Source organism: Ochotona princeps, chromosome 2 (assembly GCF_030435755.1).
Source record: "Ochotona princeps isolate mOchPri1 chromosome 2, mOchPri1.hap1, whole genome shotgun sequence".
In the NCBI taxonomy this organism is placed as follows: Eukaryota; Metazoa; Chordata; class Mammalia; order Lagomorpha; family Ochotonidae; genus Ochotona; species Ochotona princeps.
Genome location: NC_080833.1, coordinates 141,075,522 through 141,094,220, shown reverse-complemented (window position 1 = coordinate 141,094,220; position 18,699 = coordinate 141,075,522). Strand labels below are relative to the sequence as shown.

The following is an 18,699-nucleotide window of genomic DNA, read 5'->3' as shown; positions in this document are numbered from 1 at the left end:
TGTTTTTCTTTGTCAGTCGGGCCAGTGGGGTGTCTATTTTGTTTATCTTCTAAAAAAACCAGCTTTTTGATTCATTGATTTTGTGTATCTTTTTAAAAATTTCTATCTGATTAATTTCCTCCCTTGTTTTGATGATTTCTTGTTTGCTATTGTGTGTGGGGCTCTTCTGCTGTTTTTCCAATTCCTGGAGGTGTGTGTTTAGTTCCTGTATTTGGCGCCTCTCTTGGGCCTTAACATGAGCTCCAATTGCGATGAGTTTACCCTGTAGCACTGCTTTGGCAGTGTCCCACAAATTTTGGAATGTTGTGTCAGAGTTTTCATTGCTTTCCATAAATTTTTTGATCTCATCTTTAATTTCTTCTCTGATCCATTGTTCGTTTAATAGCATATTGTTCAGTCTCCAAGAGTTTCTGTATTTCCTGGGGCATTTTGAATTGCTGATTTCCAATTTCATTCCGTGGTGGTCTGAGAGGGTACATGGTATGATTCCTATCTTTTTGAAGTTATTTAGATTTGCTTTGTGTCCTATCATGTGGTCGATCCTGGAGAAGGTGCCATGCACTGCTGAAAAAAAATGTATAATCTGTGGCCTTATGGTAAAAAGTTCTATAAATGTCTACCAAGTCCAGTTGTTCTATTGTTTGTATGAGCTCTGTTGTTTCTTTGTTGAGTTTTTGTTTTGTTGATCTGTCTATAGTTGTTAGCGGAGTGTTAAGATCACCCACAATTATTGTGTGCATATCTATGTCTCCCCTTAAGTCTGTAAGCAACTGCTTCACGTAGCTTGGTGCGTTGGGATTTGGTGCGTATATGTTCACGATGGTAATTACTTCCTGATGGATCAATCCCTTCACCACTATATAATGACCTTCCCTGCCCTTTTTGATGCTTGTAAGATTGAAGTCTATATCATCTGAAATTAAGACAGCTACCCCTGCCTTTTTTTCTCATCCATTGGCGTGATATATCTTTTTCTTTTTTTATTTTTTTTATTTATTTTTTTTATTTATTTTTTTCTTTTTCTTTTTTTTTTATTAATTATTTTGCATTATGTGACAGTTTCATAGGCTCTGGGAATCCCCCCCCCACGCCCCTCTCCCCTGGTGGCTTCCTCCACCTTGATGCAGTATTACAGTTCAAATTCCATCAAGATTCTTTCCTTGTAAACATATACCAAGTGTAAAGTCCAGCTATTTATTGTCCAGATGGGTTGAACAGTCTCTTGGGGAGACCATTTCTGGTCCGTTGTTAGAGCTGGCAGAAGTGATATATCTTTTTCCACCCCTTCACTTTCAGCTTCTTGGAGTCTTTTCTGGTTAGATGTGTCTCTTGTAGGCAACAGATACTTGGGTCCTGTTTGATGATCCATTCCGTTAATCTATGCCTTTTGATTGGTGAGTTTAGGCCATTTGTGTTAAGAGTTAAAATTGAGAGGTTGCAATTTTGCCCTGCCATATGTATGTGTATTTGTGGGTGTTGATATCTGTGTAATTGTCCCTCCTTGTGTGGACTTTAGTGGGGAGACCTTCCTGTTTGCCATCTTTGCTTATGATTTGCCTTCTTGTTTTCTGGATTTAGTGCATTTCTAAGGAGATTTTGTAGAGCTGGTTTTGTGCAGGCATATTCTTCTAATTTCTCTTTGCTATGGAAGTATCTGATTTCGTTCTCAAATACGAATGAAATCTCTGCTGGGTACATTATTCTTGGTTGACAGTTGTTCTGATTCAGGATTTGGAAGATCTTTGTCCATTCTCTTCTTGCTTGTAAGGTCTCTTCAGAGAAATCAGCAGTGATTCTGATTGGTTTTCCCCTGTATGTGATCTTTTCTCTGCTTCGTACTTGTCTCAGGATTCTTTCTTTGTCTTCGTTGGAGTGGAACTTGAGCACGGTATGTCTGGGTGAAGATCTCTTTGGGTCATATCTGCTGGGAGTCCTCTGACCGTCCTGGATTTGGGCAGGGTTCATGTTCCAAGTGCTTTGGAAGTTTTCCTGTATAATTTTGTCAAGTACCATTTGCATTCCTGACTCTCTTTCCGCTCCTTCAGGGTTTTGAAGACTTGAGTACCCAGTCTGCTCAACAGATTCTTTGGAACCTCCAACTCCTCTTTGCAAAATGACCTGCTATAAGTTTCTTGGATGCATCACTGTGCCCTCTGCCTCTGTGGCCACCTGACATTCTCCCCCTGTGTCTCTTTGTCTCTTATTGTAAGGACAATGGTCATATTGGTTTGAGCTCCCCCTCATAATTTATAGTTCAGTTGTATACATTTGTTGTATTTCTGTGACTATGTGGTTCTTGAATTCCTTGAAGTCCTCCCAATTCTTCTCATTGTCTCTGACAGATTTTAACATTATTTTTTTGAATTCCTTGTCTGGTAGATCTTCCATGTCTTCATCTCGCATCTCCGAAATAGACATTGGCCTTTGATCCTTTGTTGGTGGGCTGCTGGCTCTCTCATCTGGATCATCACCTTTTCTGGTATTTCTTCCCATTGTGTTAGTGTTTCTTTTTGAGAGACCCAGGCACCAGTGTGCTGAGGGGTCTCCAAGTGCTATCCTGCAGGCGTGGAGTAGCAGGGTGCGGGAATTTTCAAGGCACTTTTGGCGTGTCTCCAGTACAATAGACTTCCAAGGCCCAGCGGATTCAAAGCACACTCTCAGCTTGTCCCCTACACATATGCAAGCACAGGGCGTGGGGGAATGAAGGCACCCTCTGTGTGCACCCCCTGTGCGCGGGATCACAGGGCACAGAAGATTCTAGGTGCTTTCTTGGTGTGTCCCCAGTGCCAGGGACTGCAGGGCGTGGAGGTTCCAGGTGCTCTCTGGGAACACCTCCTGCACGCGGGTCTGCAGTGCCCTCCTGGTATGTCTCCCAAGCACGGGACTGTAGGGCGTGGGGTATTCCAGGTGCTCTCTGGAAGCACCTCCTGTGCAGGTCCGCCCACCCCAGCAGCGTGGGACCGCCCACCCCAGCGCTCACAAGGGACCACCCAGCCCAGAGGCCCATCCGGGTCCACACAATCCAGAGGCGTGCGCGGGTTCCTGTGGGTCAGTACCACCCAGCTGTGTGCCAGTCCGCAAGGCATGGGGGAGCATTCAGTGCGCCTTCTGCCCTTCTCCTCAGTGCACAGGACCGCTGTGCGTCACCTCCAAGACCCAGCTTTGGCAGTTTCAAAGCACTTGTCCTGCGTCCCCAGATGCTGGAATCTCCGGGGGGGGGGGGGGCGGCGGGAAGGCTGGGGAGATGAGCACCAAGGATGTTCAGGTTCTGTGTGTGCCCCTGGAGGGTTAACTCTGGCAGCCTCGACCCACTGCCACCCTTACCCAGCTCACTCAAACCTCAGGTTCTTGCAGTTTGCCTCTGCTGCTGGTGAGGACCTACCCCGCGGGTGCGGCTCCTGGCAGGCGCAGTGGGTGCGGTGGTTGTTGGCGGTTTCTGTGGCTCCTGCGTCTCCTGTGGCTGCGGCTGCGGCTCCTGGTGGCTTCCCTTAAACGTGACTCAGCAGGTCTGGAGCAGAATGCCGTCTTCCCTGCCTTTTGCTTTATTTTGTTTTGTTTTTTTCCTGGTTGCTCTTCCAAGTTGTGTGGATTTTTTTGGCTGCACACTGTCCAGGGAACTTCACGCTCCTCTCCCTGCAGCTCTATGCTGCTCCACTTACGCTTTTGTCGCGTTCTATCCCTCTCTGTCTGTGAGCTCCCTCACAACCATCCTCCTATGTCGGCCATCTTGCGAGTCTCCCTTGTCAGTGTCTTTAAGGGAGTGACACATACAGCAGGTGCACTGGGAAAGCCCATTAGGAGACTGCATCCCATTGTTTCTGGATTTGTTCAGGTTAGGGCCAGCAGGGTTTAGATAACTGCAGAAAAGGGACACAGTAAGCCTAACATCTGGAAAAGACAAGGGGAAACCTCAGGAGTCTTACTAGTAACAGAATCCCAGCCTAAGAATAAAGCCATGAAGATAGTGGAAAAACCCTGACTTGTCAGTGGGTGTTAGGTGATCATATTTGTTTACATCTTAGTGCATCAGTTAAACACATGATGCTAGGTGAATTTTGCCAAGTTCTAGTTTCCTGAAGATGCTATCCTATCAGTGGTCTGGACTTACTAGCTCTGGCTCATGGGAGAGAAGTGTAGCTATCACTTCTATCCTCAGAGGTTATTGTCATGTAGTTCACCAGGCCTGGTGACATGGCCTTGGAAAACCTTGTCTTGTGTGTGATGGGCATTTTCAGATGCCAAGACTCCCTTTCAGGCTACAAGAGCTTGTTGGATAAGCAGTGTCTTATTTATGGGGACAGGGTAGGCAGAATCATATTCTACTCCTCTGATGTCTGTTGCTCTTCACAAGCCTGTCAAACATCAGTTTCCCTGTTCATGCAGGGTCTTCAGAATACTCTGGCTGCGCTTTAGCACACGAGCCACAACAACACAGATTTTAAGTGTGAAACAGTAGAGTCTGCATGTGTTAGAAACAGAGGCAGAGGGACCCTCCTCACAGGCAGAAGCACGGACAAAGTGAGAAGATGGTGGGAAAGCTGGTGATCTTAATAATGGTGGTGGTGGTGAGGTGGTGGTTGGTACTTTTCCTAATGTTTATTGTGGCGGGGCTCAGGTTGTTAGGCACAGGGATTCTATCATTTAGGAAGTTTTCACTGGCTGAGGAGGTTTGGCTTCCCTAGTGCCTAGTGAAGACGACCCATAACACTGTGACTCATACAAACTGAAAAAGAGGAGGACTGAGTTTCATATCTGGGTCAGCACAGGATGTATCACAGAGGAGGCCAAGAGGGTACCAGCTGCCTGGGAGTTTGCAGTGATTGAGCATCATTGTAAAGTGCATATCACCCAGTGAGTTGGAAATGTGCCATCCACATGCTTGGTGCTTACAGAGTAAAACAGGGAGGGGCGGGATACCTGTATCTGCAGCTGTATCTGTTATCTACTGTAAGAGCACTGTTTTTATAAAGCAAGCATAGTCATGCACACACAACACTACAGGTCGTGCAAAAATAGATAAAAGCAAGCTCAATTCCATTTTAACCATGTGCTCATGAAAGTGGGGCAGGGCACTGGAGTAGAATGTATGATTGAAAAAAGAATAAATAAGAATAACCTTGCATGGATTCATACTAGAGCTGTGCCAGGACCCAAGAAAAACGAACTCTCTGGAAAAAAAGAAAGTGATGGATGAAGAAAGGTTTTTTGAAGTGTGAGAGGCCTTTAATATGCCGTGGAGGTGGGTGTGTGGAGCACATGAGCCCCAGTGACCGAGGCTCAGGTGCAGCAGGACATTGTGTTGATTTTTCCCAAGGCTGTGTAAGTCCTTTATAACCTGCTATTGCCAAGCAATCGGGAGCAGCGTACAGGGCCAGCACTATGCCTGCATGGGATATTTGCAGAACAAAAGCACATCTCAGTGTAGAAGGATTCCGCTGGGTATCTGCTGTAGCTTAATTCAATAACCAGCTCTAACACTCTGAAAAGGCCCAAGGAAACCAGGAAAAAAACAAACAAATGTATGTTTTCTCAGTGCAGCTGGGTTTCTGTGTGAAGTGGTGGAAACCTCAGGACAGCCAGCACCTAGTGGCTTCCATTTATTTTTTCCACTCACAGGATGTACCACATTTAGGATTTTTTTTGGACAGGTTCAGCGTAACTCATCTCAGCTTGACAATGCATTCTTGCTGCTGCTTTTACCTGTGGAGGCTGAGCCAGTTCCATTGGGGCCACTACGTTTGGTTCTCCTTAACACTGATGTCCAATTTGGCCTCCAGTGTTTTCTATGATCCTCTGGCATCTGGGAAGCCATTCCAAATACCCTCTGTTCTCCCCCATCAAGCGTCCTTTTGTTTCCAGGTTGGTTTCTTCTATATTCAACACAGCTACTGGTCATGCTAGCTATTGAAGTTTTATTGCCTTGAGTCTTGATGTGAAAGGCCAATTGTTAACCACCCACGTTTCTAACATATTGCATGGTACATACGGTGATTGTCTAGTCATTCGGGGGCGAGGAACTTTTTTTTGTCAAGGGACATTTGATATTTACAATATCATTTGTGGCCCATGCAAAGTTATCAACTTAAAGATCAGCCCGCTATAGATTTACTGCATTTCAAGTCCTGAGTGCTATGGCCTTTGCAGAGCCAGACCACATGAGCTTGCAGGTGTTAAAATGTCTCAGTAGCAGGACAGTTCCCGCCCCTGACCTCGTTAAAGGATTTGAAAATGGAGATTCGATTTTCATGGTATCTTGGGGGAAATCAAGCTGGTTACCAAGCAAAGAAAGGAAAGGGAAATGACCAGTAAGAAGCATGACTGAGACTGCAAACCTGTTGGTGCTCATTCTTGATTGCTTCCCACTGATTGCTGAATGGAATTCGAGAATTTCAAGAAATCTCTGCACCTGCCCCCCTCCTGGAGTCTTGCGAATGATTTAGTAATCCAGTCCCAATCTCCTCGCCTCATCTCCTTAAATATTCACAACCACTCAAGACAATAAACGATTTTATTATTAACATGCCATTTTTACCTAGAACCACAGAACCTGACATTGAACCCTGGCAGTGGGAGGGAGAATCTGTACACTGAACCAGCTGCTCTCTGTCTGGGAACACTGGAAAAGGCTTATAGACATTTTGGATGGTCTCAACAGGTGCAGAAGTTGGGAGAAGGAGGTTACTATTGGCATTCAATGTATAAAGGGCAGAGATGCTATCAAATCTACAAGGCTCAGGGCAGTTCCCCACAGGAAAGAATCATCAGGCATTGACTTACCAGCACTGCTGAGACTGGAACACTTGGGCAGAGACCATTGCACTGTGATCCTGCACGCCCGACTGCCTCTTACACATCCCTTCTTGACCTTGTATGCCTGTTTACTTGTAATGATTTTTTTCAAGGTCTGTATCCCCCTTCATACTGTCCGCTATTCATTTCCATCTCCTGCAAATTCCCAGTTCTCAGCCTAATTTCCAGCAAATGTTCATGCTAAATAATTGCTCACATTTAGTCTATGACTTCTAATACGTTGTGTTCACTTGAAAAAAAATATCTCAAGGATGTGTGACAGAACAGCAGCACGAGAAAGCGACATTTGCATATTCTAGATTTATTTTGGGCATAAAATGCATTATTGCATTTAGCTTAGGAAATTAGAGCAAGCAGAAAACCAGAAACCCTGCAACCAAACTTCAGGTCCTGACTGCAGCTAATTTTTCATTGTCCTTGAAGCTAATCATGCCTGCGGAAACAGCATCACCAAATTGACTGAATGAGATTTTCAATTAACTAAAACAGATGGCTGAAATTTTCCAGGTGACTTTCCATATTAATTCAGTGAGTTTGCTGGACCAGGCCCCAGGAGGCTCGCCGGGGATGGGGGCTGAAAGGAAAGCCATGAGATAGCTTGGTCTCTGGGAGGGAAGTGGAAGCCAGAAGTTGAACAATTAAAAAAAAAAATCCTAGACAAGATTGTCAGCCAAATAGATCCAAATCCCTCAGCCTGTACATGCAGAAAGTCAGGCCCTGGATGGCTGCTTAGGAGCCAGGCTCATCCACTCTGGAGAGATTTTGGTGCCCAGGGGAGGGAGGAGAGCAGGTAAGGACGAGGGCAGGGATCTGTGTCAGTCCATTGGAGGGCCTCATGGCGTGTTAAGTTTTGTGGAAGAAAGGAGGGTTGAATGAACCTCAGTAGCATTCTACAGAGGTCTCAGGCTTCCGTGCAAGGACTTGGGTGTTGGATGACGACTAGAGTTATCAAGTGCCTAAGCACCCGCCCCTGAGCCACGGGGACCCAGAGATGCTGTGGCCAGAGGCACCTGCCCCTTTGGAAGCTGCCAGCAGCTACAAATAATATGGAGTCCTGTAATTGAATAATGATGACCCCGGCTAGAGGTTTGGAAAAATTCGGATTATTTGCTGAGCCTGAGAGTGATTCATCATTGGCGTAAATAACCCCACTTATAGAATTACAGGGATCTAAAAATGAGTGGAACCTGGTGCCACTAAATTCCCCATTTTTTTGATTCTTATCAATATTCTCAACAATCAAAAGTTGAACGATGACATAACTGCAGTGTGGAAGGATAATCAGCACTTGGACTGAAAACTGAGCCCCAGGTTGCTTCACTTGGGTAGATGTTACTCAACTGTTTCGATTTTTTAAAAAGCTATAACAACCAGACATTAATAATATGACCATCACATTGGTAACATGATTCACAACTATTTTTTTTAATCTTACCGTCTAGGTGATTTGGCCTTATTAAAACAGAGTGCATCACCCAGCTGTTAGAATTGGAAAGTCACAGAAATGCTTGGAAATGATGCTCCTGAACTAGGGGACCGCTTACAGAAATGTCAGCCCCACGGATTTCCTGGGAAATACTGTGTCACTTCTTCCAGTGCTTTTGTTAGCCAGGCTGTCCCTGCACAGATCTACAGCTGCCCTCAATGTGCCCCTCCACAAGGAATCCTGCCTCAAGGGAAGATAATCTGCTCCTGAAATTAACCAAGCAATAGCAACAGTCCTTGTTGGCTGGCATTCCTTCTCCTATAACACCAAATCACAAAGCAGTCCCGAAAACGTACCTTTCTGTTGGGTGTTGAAACAGTAGCAAAATAAGTCAGATTCCAAAGAAACCAAGCACATGAACCTTTATCTTAGTATTTTTTTCATAACAGAAGTAAACAAACCTCATGCGTGGGTCATCAGGCGGCATCATTTCCAGATCATGGGTGGGTCCGTTTAAGCCAATCACGTGCAGGGAAATGCTGGGGTTTTCGGAGCCGGCCTGGGGAGGGACAAGGACAGAGACGTGAATGAGCAGCCTCCTGCAGCCTCTCCAGCAGAGTCCCAGGTGGAGCTCCGGGAACTCTAGGGCCCAACACACAGGAGCCCCACGTGCACGCCCAAGACAGGCGCTTCATGTGCAGAGCATTGAGAAGGCTGAAGAGGCACTCGGGCTCATTTGCTTCTTTCCTCTTTCTTCCAACTCTGTTTATCTGCATGAAGTGAGTTCCACTGTAGACAGGAAAAGATGGGGCAAGACCAGGAAGGCCAACTGAGGGTGCTAAACAAAGGGTACATAGGGGGTGGGGAATATAGTGAAGGACTTAATAAGGAAAAAATAGGAACAGTTCTGCTTCGCAGCTCCCTTCTGGGAAACAAGTACCTAGAGGTGTGCAGGAAAGCTGTGGCATTTCTCCTCCAGTGCACTGGGTTGGTCTGATACTCTTCTTTTCTAGCACCTTCCTCAAAGTGCTCTGTTTAATGTAGGAAATGAACCTATCTCAAGGCACAAGCCAGGCAGATCTACCAACTTACAACTTTGATTTTAGAGTGGGTGGGAATGGGGCAAAGAGCAGCCCAACTGTGCTTGCCAACCATGTTGCTTAATATCATGGCACGAACTCCCCAATCCTGAGCAACGTGGAACATCAAAACCCCATCTTCAGAACTTGTCCTAGTGCCATTGGCGAGGATCACAGGTTGTTAGTCTTTGATTGGGGGAACTTCCATAAGAGTCACTATGAAAATTCTTCCTTCTCCGGCTGGTCTGTGTGTGAGGAAGGGCATGTATGTGTGTATGTGTGAATGTACATGCATTTATGAAACCATGTGTGTTGGTGTGCATTTTGAGAATATAAAAGAATCAGGAAGATTTGGCATCGGTCCACTCTGGTCTTTTCCATGCAATAGAGTTCAGTGCAGTCAGTTTGACTGAAAATGGACTGAAAGAGTGGAGTGTGTTGACATCCAAATGCTCTAAGAATGGGAAAAACAGAGGTCCAAGCTGTGGCCTCAGGGGGCTTCTGCCCCTGCTAGGATCTTGGATCATACCCATCCCAGGGCTGTGGAAAGGAGTATGTTTTGCACAAGGTTTGGACTGATGACATCCTCTCAAAATCTTCTTTTGTAGCCCTAAGCGCTGTGTGGCGATGTTTGGAGTGGGAGGTCTGCGGCAGGTGATTGGGGCTGGATGAGGCTGTGAAGGTGTGGCTGCCATGACAGGATTAGTACCTGCGCAAAGAAAGGAAGGGACCAGGGTTCTCTCTTGCTTCATCTTGTTAAGTCGTAACCGATAGGCAGCTGACTGCAAGCCAGCAAGAACACTCTCTTTCTCCCCAGCAAGCCAATGGGCCAGCACTTTGACCTCAGACTCAGCAGCCTCAAAAGCTGTCAGAGACAAACGTCTGTTGTTTAGTCATCAAGTCTGTGGTCTTAGGCTTTAGTGGCGGGAGAGGGCTAGGGCACCAGGTGTTTCCTTTCTCTGGCCTGTGGGTCTGGGAACTTACTGTCTTCTGGTATGTTATACTTTTCTCATGGCTCTTACTGAAAACTGCAGGACAGCAGGGCCAGAGTGTGTATGGTGTAGGGGGCATGGATGACTGACTCCTAGGGCTTTCTGCTGGGATAGGGAGCTGAAGTTCAAATGCTTCTTGGGGAAGACTTGCAAGGGGTGTTTCAGAGGCAGTCTTTGGCAGAATAAAGGTGGGACTCAGGCACTGAACAGCTCACACTCCTCCCACCAAGCGGCTCTGCAGGTGTCCAGTGAAGCCAGTAGACTGTGTATCTCCATGAGAGCTGCATTCATAGTCCCTGATATTAACCTCTTTTCAACTGAGCAGGCCATATGGTTTTAACATTAGCTCCTCCGCTCACTCTGGATTGATGTGACTTGATAATGAAATGAGGTTTGGATGTCTTGTTCCCACTACTCTCCAGCTACCTCCACTCCCTACCAACTCCCCACCCCTCAACACTCCACTGGACCCTTGATGTTGTACCGGCTCTTCAGGTCAGAACATGACTACCTCATTCTCCTCAAGTTTCCTGTAATACAATACCAGAAACTGAGTGGTTCGTAAACAACCATGATGTATCTCTCTCTGTTCTAGAGGCTAGGAGACCAAGATCATACATGGCCCTTCTTGCTGTATCATCACAGCATGGAAATTCAAGAGTTCCCCTGTCTCGCTCACAAGGCACTAACCTCGATCCCCAGGGCCTCACTTCACGAACTACTCTAACCATCACCTCCCAGAGACCCCATCCTTCAATATCATTACCTTGGAGCTTAGATTTTTACATAGGAATTTTGAAAGACACAAACTTTTGGACTCAATCAAAAACCAAAGACAGTGCAGTCACACCCAGACCCAGGGAGCAGGACTGGATAGGAGCCCTCTGCTCGCCAAGAAGCCAAGCTCCCCACAGGGATTTAAGCAGTCAGTGTTGGCAGTATGTGAGCTTTGACACCTGGAATTCTGGATGAAGGCAATGCTTTTTGTTTTTTTTCAGTGATGCTTAGGCAAATGATTAACAGTAGTTCAATTATTTGAAGTAAAGTGAAGCAGCCAACAAATACAGCTCAACAAAGATAGGAACTTAATGCAACATAATGAGAAATAATGAGTCTCTTCTCTGTTTACTGCATCACTCATAAACACATCTGATTAACACATCTCCACACTGAGTCAGCTGGGTGTGGGGTGGTGCAAGCATGAATAATTGAAAGCATCTGCTCTGTGGTTTCTTCCCGCCTACCTTGGGGTAGTGGTAGGGCTTCACTGTGGGGTAGACAGAGCCAGTGTAGGTGGGGAGCTCCATGAGGGGGACGCGGGAGTCATTGATGGTGGCGTAGGCGAGCCTCGTGCCATCTGGAGACCACCAGTGCGCAATGTGGGTCTTCAAGATCTCCTCTGAGGGAAACAAATGGAAGAGAGAGATGTGAATAGGCAACAAACGATCACAGGTCAGAGGTGCACGGGCGTGGAGGTGAGCTAGCCAGGGAGGAGGTGAGGCCCTCAGGGGTCGCTGAGAAGCCTCCGCTATGTTCTGCCCAGGAGTGCAAGAACTGCCCCAGGCTGCTGACCAAGCCCCAGCATGGAAAACCCAAGGAATCAGAGCTCAACAAGCTTGTGTGAATCGTTCTTGCACAAATTTGAGCATTCCGACCCCTTTGAGGGCTTTCTAATGGCACTCTTATTGTGCTGTAAGACATGACATTTAGTTTGTTTTTGAGAAGTGGAGGAAATTGGTGTGCTCACTGAAGCACAGTGCATCCGGACAGAGGGAAGAGGGAAGGGAAGCGCTGTGGGAGGGCTGGTTCTAGAAGAGTAGATCAACTTACAGAAGGCACCCAGGGACTCATGCATATATGCAGAGCCCCCTCATCAAACGCCCTGTGAGAGGTAAGAGTGGTCAAAGCCCAGCATGTTTCTCCCTCTTAGGAGAAGAGTCTAATTTTGTGGCAGAAAATCAGAACAGTCCCATTTGAAATGGAAATGGTGATCCTCTTAAGCCTCAGTAGAAACTTCCTCATTCTGTCCTGTCCCACAGTGTCTTGGCTCATTGTAGTTTTAACTATAGATGAGTCTTGTCAAGCTTTAGGAGCCATTCCAGAAAGAAAAAATTCCTTATTTGTTTTTTGACATATCCTAACAGTTCACAGTGTTGGGAATCAGAGAATCCATTAGGTTCTGGCAGTGTAAATTAATTCCCCCTAATTTGTTTCAAAAATCAATGTAAATACATAATTATATAATTGGAGGCCCATTCAACTAGTATTTATGAGGCTATACTTTAAAAGTGGAAAATTGGAATCAAAAGGTAAGTTTATTTTAGCACTCTTTTGAAATCCATGTATAGCTTTTTCCTCCAGAATATGTGTCTTCTGTGAACTTTTTACGGACCCCTTTTAATAGATAAAAGGCATAAAACTGCACTGTTTGTGCAGTGGTAGAGAAAAGTTAGTTAAAGAATCTGGAAACACATTGGGAAAAAATGGGCACACATACTGCCACAGACAATAACATACACTGCAATAAGCCAAAAGTGCCCATATGAGAAGGTCATTGCAGAGAGGGAAGACTGCAAACTGATCCAACTTTGACCCTAGTGGCTTCTGAGAGGGACGTGGAGGATGAGATTTGATCCCAGGAGGACTCAGGCCCTTGTCAGTGGCAATGCTGTGGCTGCCATACATGATAGCATTTCACAGTCAAGTTCAGAGGATTACATGGGTCCATCTGCAATGGTTCCTGCTGGGGCTAGGGCCAGAGTCAGATTTTGAACTCAGGGCAGACCAACTGATGCTCTCATTTTCCCCAGCCCTTCCCATGTGTCTAACAGTACTTGGAGCAGCACTGGTAGGAATGACAGACTCTTAGTTTTGGTTCTCCTTCCAGCTGATTCCTCCTCCTCCATTGGAACACCGTCCCTCAGACTCACCCATGCCCTGCAGAGCCTCCCTGTATAAAATCATGGTGGTTTTCTGTGAGTTCCATCACTACGAGTAAAGCTTCATGACACATGAAGCCTGTGATAAGACTGAGATTCCTGTTCCCCACTGCTTCCCAGGATCTGGGACACAGTGAGAGTGAATCAAAGAGTGCCAGAGTCCTGGGTTCGAGCCCCAGTCCTGCTGCTTATGTATGAACCCCCAATGAGGGCACATAGTAGCATCCTCTAACATCCCTTCCATGATGCCCGTGCAGCATTCCACCCAATGACTCAGGACCTATTGTGAGGCTGACAAAAATGGAAAATCTGCTCAGGTAAGTGAGATGCATAGGATGCATAGCCAGGTCTGAAAGTTTGTAATTTTCCAGCATCTCCAGCAGCCAGGAGAGTGACTTTCAGGTGCAAGCCTGAAAGGTGATTCAGCAGTGACTTTATACAGAATCACCTGATCTGTCTGAGCTACTCGCATGGCATGGTGAGTAATAGACTCCAGCAGATGCTCTGCTGCAGAAAATAGGCACCATTTGCAATGTAATTTGCGGTTGATTCTGCTCAGTCAACTTCTGCACTTTGGGACTGGAAGGAAAGGGACCAATCAGAAATCACTTTGAATGAGTAGAATTGAAGGCGCACAGGAGAAAGGAGCAGAGCCTGCAGAAATGAGCTAAAGAGCCCTGCAGCAATTTTCACATGATATTCATTCATAGGCAACTCAGGAAAATCACAAAGAGAAAGGTGGCTGGCTGCAACGAAGCCTTTATCAACCAAAAAGCACTGGACAAACAGCCAGCTACAGCGATAAAACACTTGACTAAGTCAACTCATCTATTCTCTTGGAACCCAGAGCAACCTCCTGCGACTACAGAGATGGCATGAAACCTTTGCACAAGCAGGCCACCTCTTTCTTACCCAGTAGGTGTGGTGGGAAGTGACCAGGCAGCACAGTGCAAAGTTCTCTGCTCATGTACACTCACCTTTGTTTATATCTCATTTCTATGCTCACATCTCATTTCTTTGCTCATCCTCACACCTAAAGGGAATACTGATTCTCTGGGCTGACCAACGGAGACCACGGAGAATCTTGCATGTAGGGGACAGGGACTGAAAAACATGAGCCAAGTCTGAACCTAAAGATGAGCTGAGCATTTTCTGTTTGCATCAATGCCAACAGCAAATGCCAGGGTATTTCCATTCGCTTCAATGGAATATTCAGGAATTTAGGTGCACAAAGCAATCACAGCAGATTACAAAATGCAGTGGTTGGAAGGGAACTTGGAAACCCTTCTGTTTTGGGGATGACAACTACTTTGTGTGCATGGCAGCAAAGGTTAGCACTTTCTGATTCCATCCCGCAATGAGCTGGTAGTATATAAAAGGAAACACTGCCAAACCCAAAGGCCAGCCATACCAAACTAGGACAGCTTTGGTTTGTTTTCTGGAAATGTCCTTTAGCACACTGTTCCTTGGCATTTTGATTTTTCTGTATGTTAGTTGTTCATTAAAGAGATAATTAAGTGCAAGAAACCGAGGGGCAAGGAACCAGGCGAATGGAATCTTGACATTTTAGCATTAATTACAAATGCCCCGATTCTGCAAACAATTTCTTCAGGATCCCCAGCTTAATGAGGCGGTTGGCTTAAATGCCATGCACCAAATGTAGCTTAGAGGCAGAATTTCCCCAGTCAGAGGAAAACAACATGTTTTGTCAACTAAGTGAATTGCATGAACTCTTGCCTTGCAATGAAGTACTTTGTCTTTCTGAGCAGGCACAGTTGGGGAAGAAAAAGGATATATCTTCCCTTCATCTCCTTGCTCTGCTGGAGGACCAGCTTAGCATTAAAAAAGGAAAAATTCATATTTGCTTGTCTAAGACTATCTTTCTTTAAGATATCAACAGTTATATCCATGTAGCTTAAACCCATATAAGGATATGTGCTGGTTTGGTCCATTTCTTGTCACTATATCCTGAAGGGACCAATTCCATTATCTGAAGTGCAAGCAGTGGTAAGGACCTATCCAATGGAATTGTGGGGAGCAGGGTGCTGAAGCCGCTCCCCAGAATAGGAAAGCCAGAATAGGAGGGGCCGTCGCAAGATGTTGGCTGGCCCAGGGCCAGGAGGCGGAGCTGGTCTCACCAGCAGGTAAACAGGAAGTCACAGGGATAATGCCCTCGCTGTGATTACTGGCCTATTACATAGCACCAAGTGGACCCATGGAGAGAAGTGATTGGTGGAGAATGATATACAAGTAGCTGGTAAAAGTTAGGTGGGGATGAACTGGGACGAAGATGGCAGATGGTCGATGGTGGACAGAGAAATACGGACGAGGGAGAAGAAGAATGGGTGGGAGGAAGGGTACCAGAGAAAGTAGAAAAGAGGGATACAGACAGAAACAGTAAAAGCAGTATGGAGAGAAGGAATGAGAAAGACGGAGAGAAAGACTGGGGGGCGATGAGGAGAAAGACTGGGGAAAAGGGTGGCAAGAAGGGAAGGACGGGCGGCAAGAAGGGTGGTGGAGAGAGAGCTGTAGAAGCGGGGAGGAAAGCTTAGACCATTGGGGACCGGAGCAGTGGAGATAAGGATTTAAACGCAGCCACTTTTGGCAGTGAGGGGTCCGGTTGCGGTTCCGGCTTTTCCCAGACCCTCAGAGTATGCCTCCTCGTTTTAGTATCACCACTGCTGGGTGGCAGCAACAAGAATAAAATCCCTGTGGGTCAACGTGACAAAGAAAAAGAAATATTCACATTTTCTGGGTGGTTTGGTGGCTGCAGAATCTGAGGCAGCCATATACCCATATAGTGTTCAGTGTGGTTTACATGGGGAGCACATTTAATTGGAATGCTGACCACCTGTGGATGGGGGAACCACAATGGTGGATTGCAGAGTGAGAACACAGGTTCACAGTCTACCAAAGTTCTCCAGGTGGCTTTGGGGCACATTCTTGTTAAGAATTAAAAAGGAAAGAACTGCTGGCCTTTAGGACTCCACACATGAAGCCGGGGACACGACAGTAAGTAAAATAAGCTAGACACAGGTAAACACCGTGAGAACTCACTTACTCCAGGTTTACAAAAAGCCCTTAGAAACTGCATATTATCAAAACATCACCAGTGGATTTCAAAATTTTGTGCACCAAAATACGTAGCTAATTCTATTTGCTATAATCTTTTTGGAATGTCCTTGTGTGTGGGAACTAAAAATCCAAACTCATAGAACCAGTGAACAGATGGCTGGGGTGGGAGGAGACCAGTGAAGGGCAGGGAGATATTGGTCGAAGGGTTCAACATTTCAGCTAGACGAGAGGAATAATCTGAAGAGAGCTGTAGTGCATCATTGTGACTACAGTAAATAACAATGTATACTATAAGATCACTGGAAGATGAGATTATAAAAAATTACATGACGTAAGACATGTGGTGAGTAACTTGATTTACTCATTCTACAGTATATACATATTTTCAGACAACATATGTTCACCACATACGTACAAATTTCAATCATCAGTTACAAAACAAAATCCTCATGGCTGACTAGAGAAATGCCAGATATAGGACAACGATGTATACAACTAAACTATAAATTATGAGGGGGAGCTCAAACCAATATGACCATTGTCCTTACAATAAGAGACAAGAGACACAGGGGGAGAATGTCAAGTGACCACAGAGGCAGAGGGCACAGTGATGCATCCAAGAAACTTATAGCAGGTCATTTTACAAACAGGAGTTGGAGGTTCCAAAGAATCTGTTGAGCAGACTGGGTACTCAAGTCTTCAAAACCCTGTACAGTAGTTTGGGAGGACAAAGAGTAGACACTTTTCATAACCCAATGAATTGCCATGAACAACCCCAATACACATGCTATCACTGTAGAAATCATAAAGAGCTATGAGCAAGACAGAGACATCTCTTTTAGAGGAAATTAGATGAGTCTGCTAATTGCCTAACAACATCCACCCACTCTTCTGTGAGTAAAAGAATCAAAGATGAAGGCATTTTCAACCTCCTTTGAAGTTAGGTGCGGCACTTGATGAGTTCTGAGTCCTAGCTTGAACAGGAAAGAGGGAGACTGCCACAACTTTTCTTTCCCCCTTCCTGCTGATTTGAAGGGGACATAGGAAGACCTCCTTAGCCATGAAAAAAACATTAACTCTCTACCATGGACCTGAGATGCATATGTGTTAAATGTCCTTGAGGGTATTAATACCACACACATTTCTAGCAAATCCACTGATTCCATGCTCTATTGTCAATGTCATTCACAAGCAGAAGGCAGAACTACCAATCAGGTGCCATTTTAGAGGTCTACAAAAACTCAAAGTCCATGAAATGTTATTTCTCCTGTTTGCATTCTGCCAACTCGTTAACAAGGGAATTTGTCAGGCTGGTGCTGTGGCATAGCAAGCTAAGCCTCCACTTATGGCACTGGCATCCCTATAGCATTATAGTGCCCCTATATGGAGTCTTGATTGTTGCATTTCCATTTCAGGTCCCTATTAATGGTACTAATGGCCTGAGACAGCAGTGAGGGATGGCCCCTGTGCTTGCACTCCTGCACTCATGTGGAAACACAGAAGAAGCTCCTGGATTCTGTCTGGCCCAGCTCTGGTGATTGAGGCCATTTGGGGAGGTAACCAATGCATGGAGGATCTCTGTCTTTCCATCTCTGTTTGTTGTAATTCCACCTTACAATTTTTTTCTTTCTTTCTTTCTTTCTTTCTTTCTTTCTTTCTTTCTTTCTTTCTTTCTTTCTTTCTTTCTTTCTTTTTCTTTCTTTCTTTTCCTTCTTTCCTTTCCTTTCCTTTCCTTTCCTTTCCTTTCCTTTCCTTTCCTTTCCTTTCCTTTCCTTTCCTTTCCTCCCTCCCTTCTTTCCTTCCTTAGAACTCGCTTCAGAAGGAGTGCTAAATGCTAAGGCTTAACCACAGTTTTACAGGGAGTTGCCAGAGTTCAGGTACAAGTGTAGAGGGACTCCACAGGTGTGATTAAAGGTCACTGTTAGGCTGAAGGGGCCTCGAGGGCTAAAGAGGGAACCACGGGGAACCTGAAAGAGAGCATGGGAGGGGAGAATCAAGATGGCGGAATAGGGTAAAGACACGTTTAAACAAAAGGAGAAATATAAGCAGAAAGGGCACATTCCAGGAAATAGGAGAGGACAAAACAAAAGCAGAAGGGTACCTGGAGACTGACAGACACAGGAAAGCATGGGACACAATGATGTGGTGTTGCAGTGACTGATACCCCAGCAGCATTCAGTGAGTGGTAATCTGAATTGCACCAGCAGGCAGAACTCCACCAGCAACCAGGTGGGAATGGACTTTCACCAGGAGCTCAGGAGGTGAACCCAAAGAACTGCTCATCCTGCTTGATTTGACCAGGATCAGAGACAGAGCAACAGATACCAGATGGGCAGTGTGGGAACAGGGTGGATTTCACAACTCAGTCAGCCCCCTAG

The 18,699-nt window shown here is 45.7% G+C and overlaps 1 protein-coding gene across 2 annotated transcripts in view; it reads right to left on the bottom strand.

The window, feature by feature from the left end:
• Positions 1-18,699, bottom strand: part of DPP6 (dipeptidyl peptidase like 6) — a 797,513-nt gene that overhangs the window by 117,207 nt on the left and 661,607 nt on the right. For both annotated transcript variants that reach the window (XM_058660636.1, XM_058660637.1), the window contains 2 exons: positions 11,552-11,706; positions 8,698-8,795 (listed from right to left, as the gene is read on the bottom strand). In XM_058660636.1, coding sequence (XP_058516619.1) covers positions 8,698-8,795; positions 11,552-11,706 — 253 coding nt within the window. The remainder of the gene's footprint in view (positions 1-8,697; positions 8,796-11,551; positions 11,707-18,699) is intronic.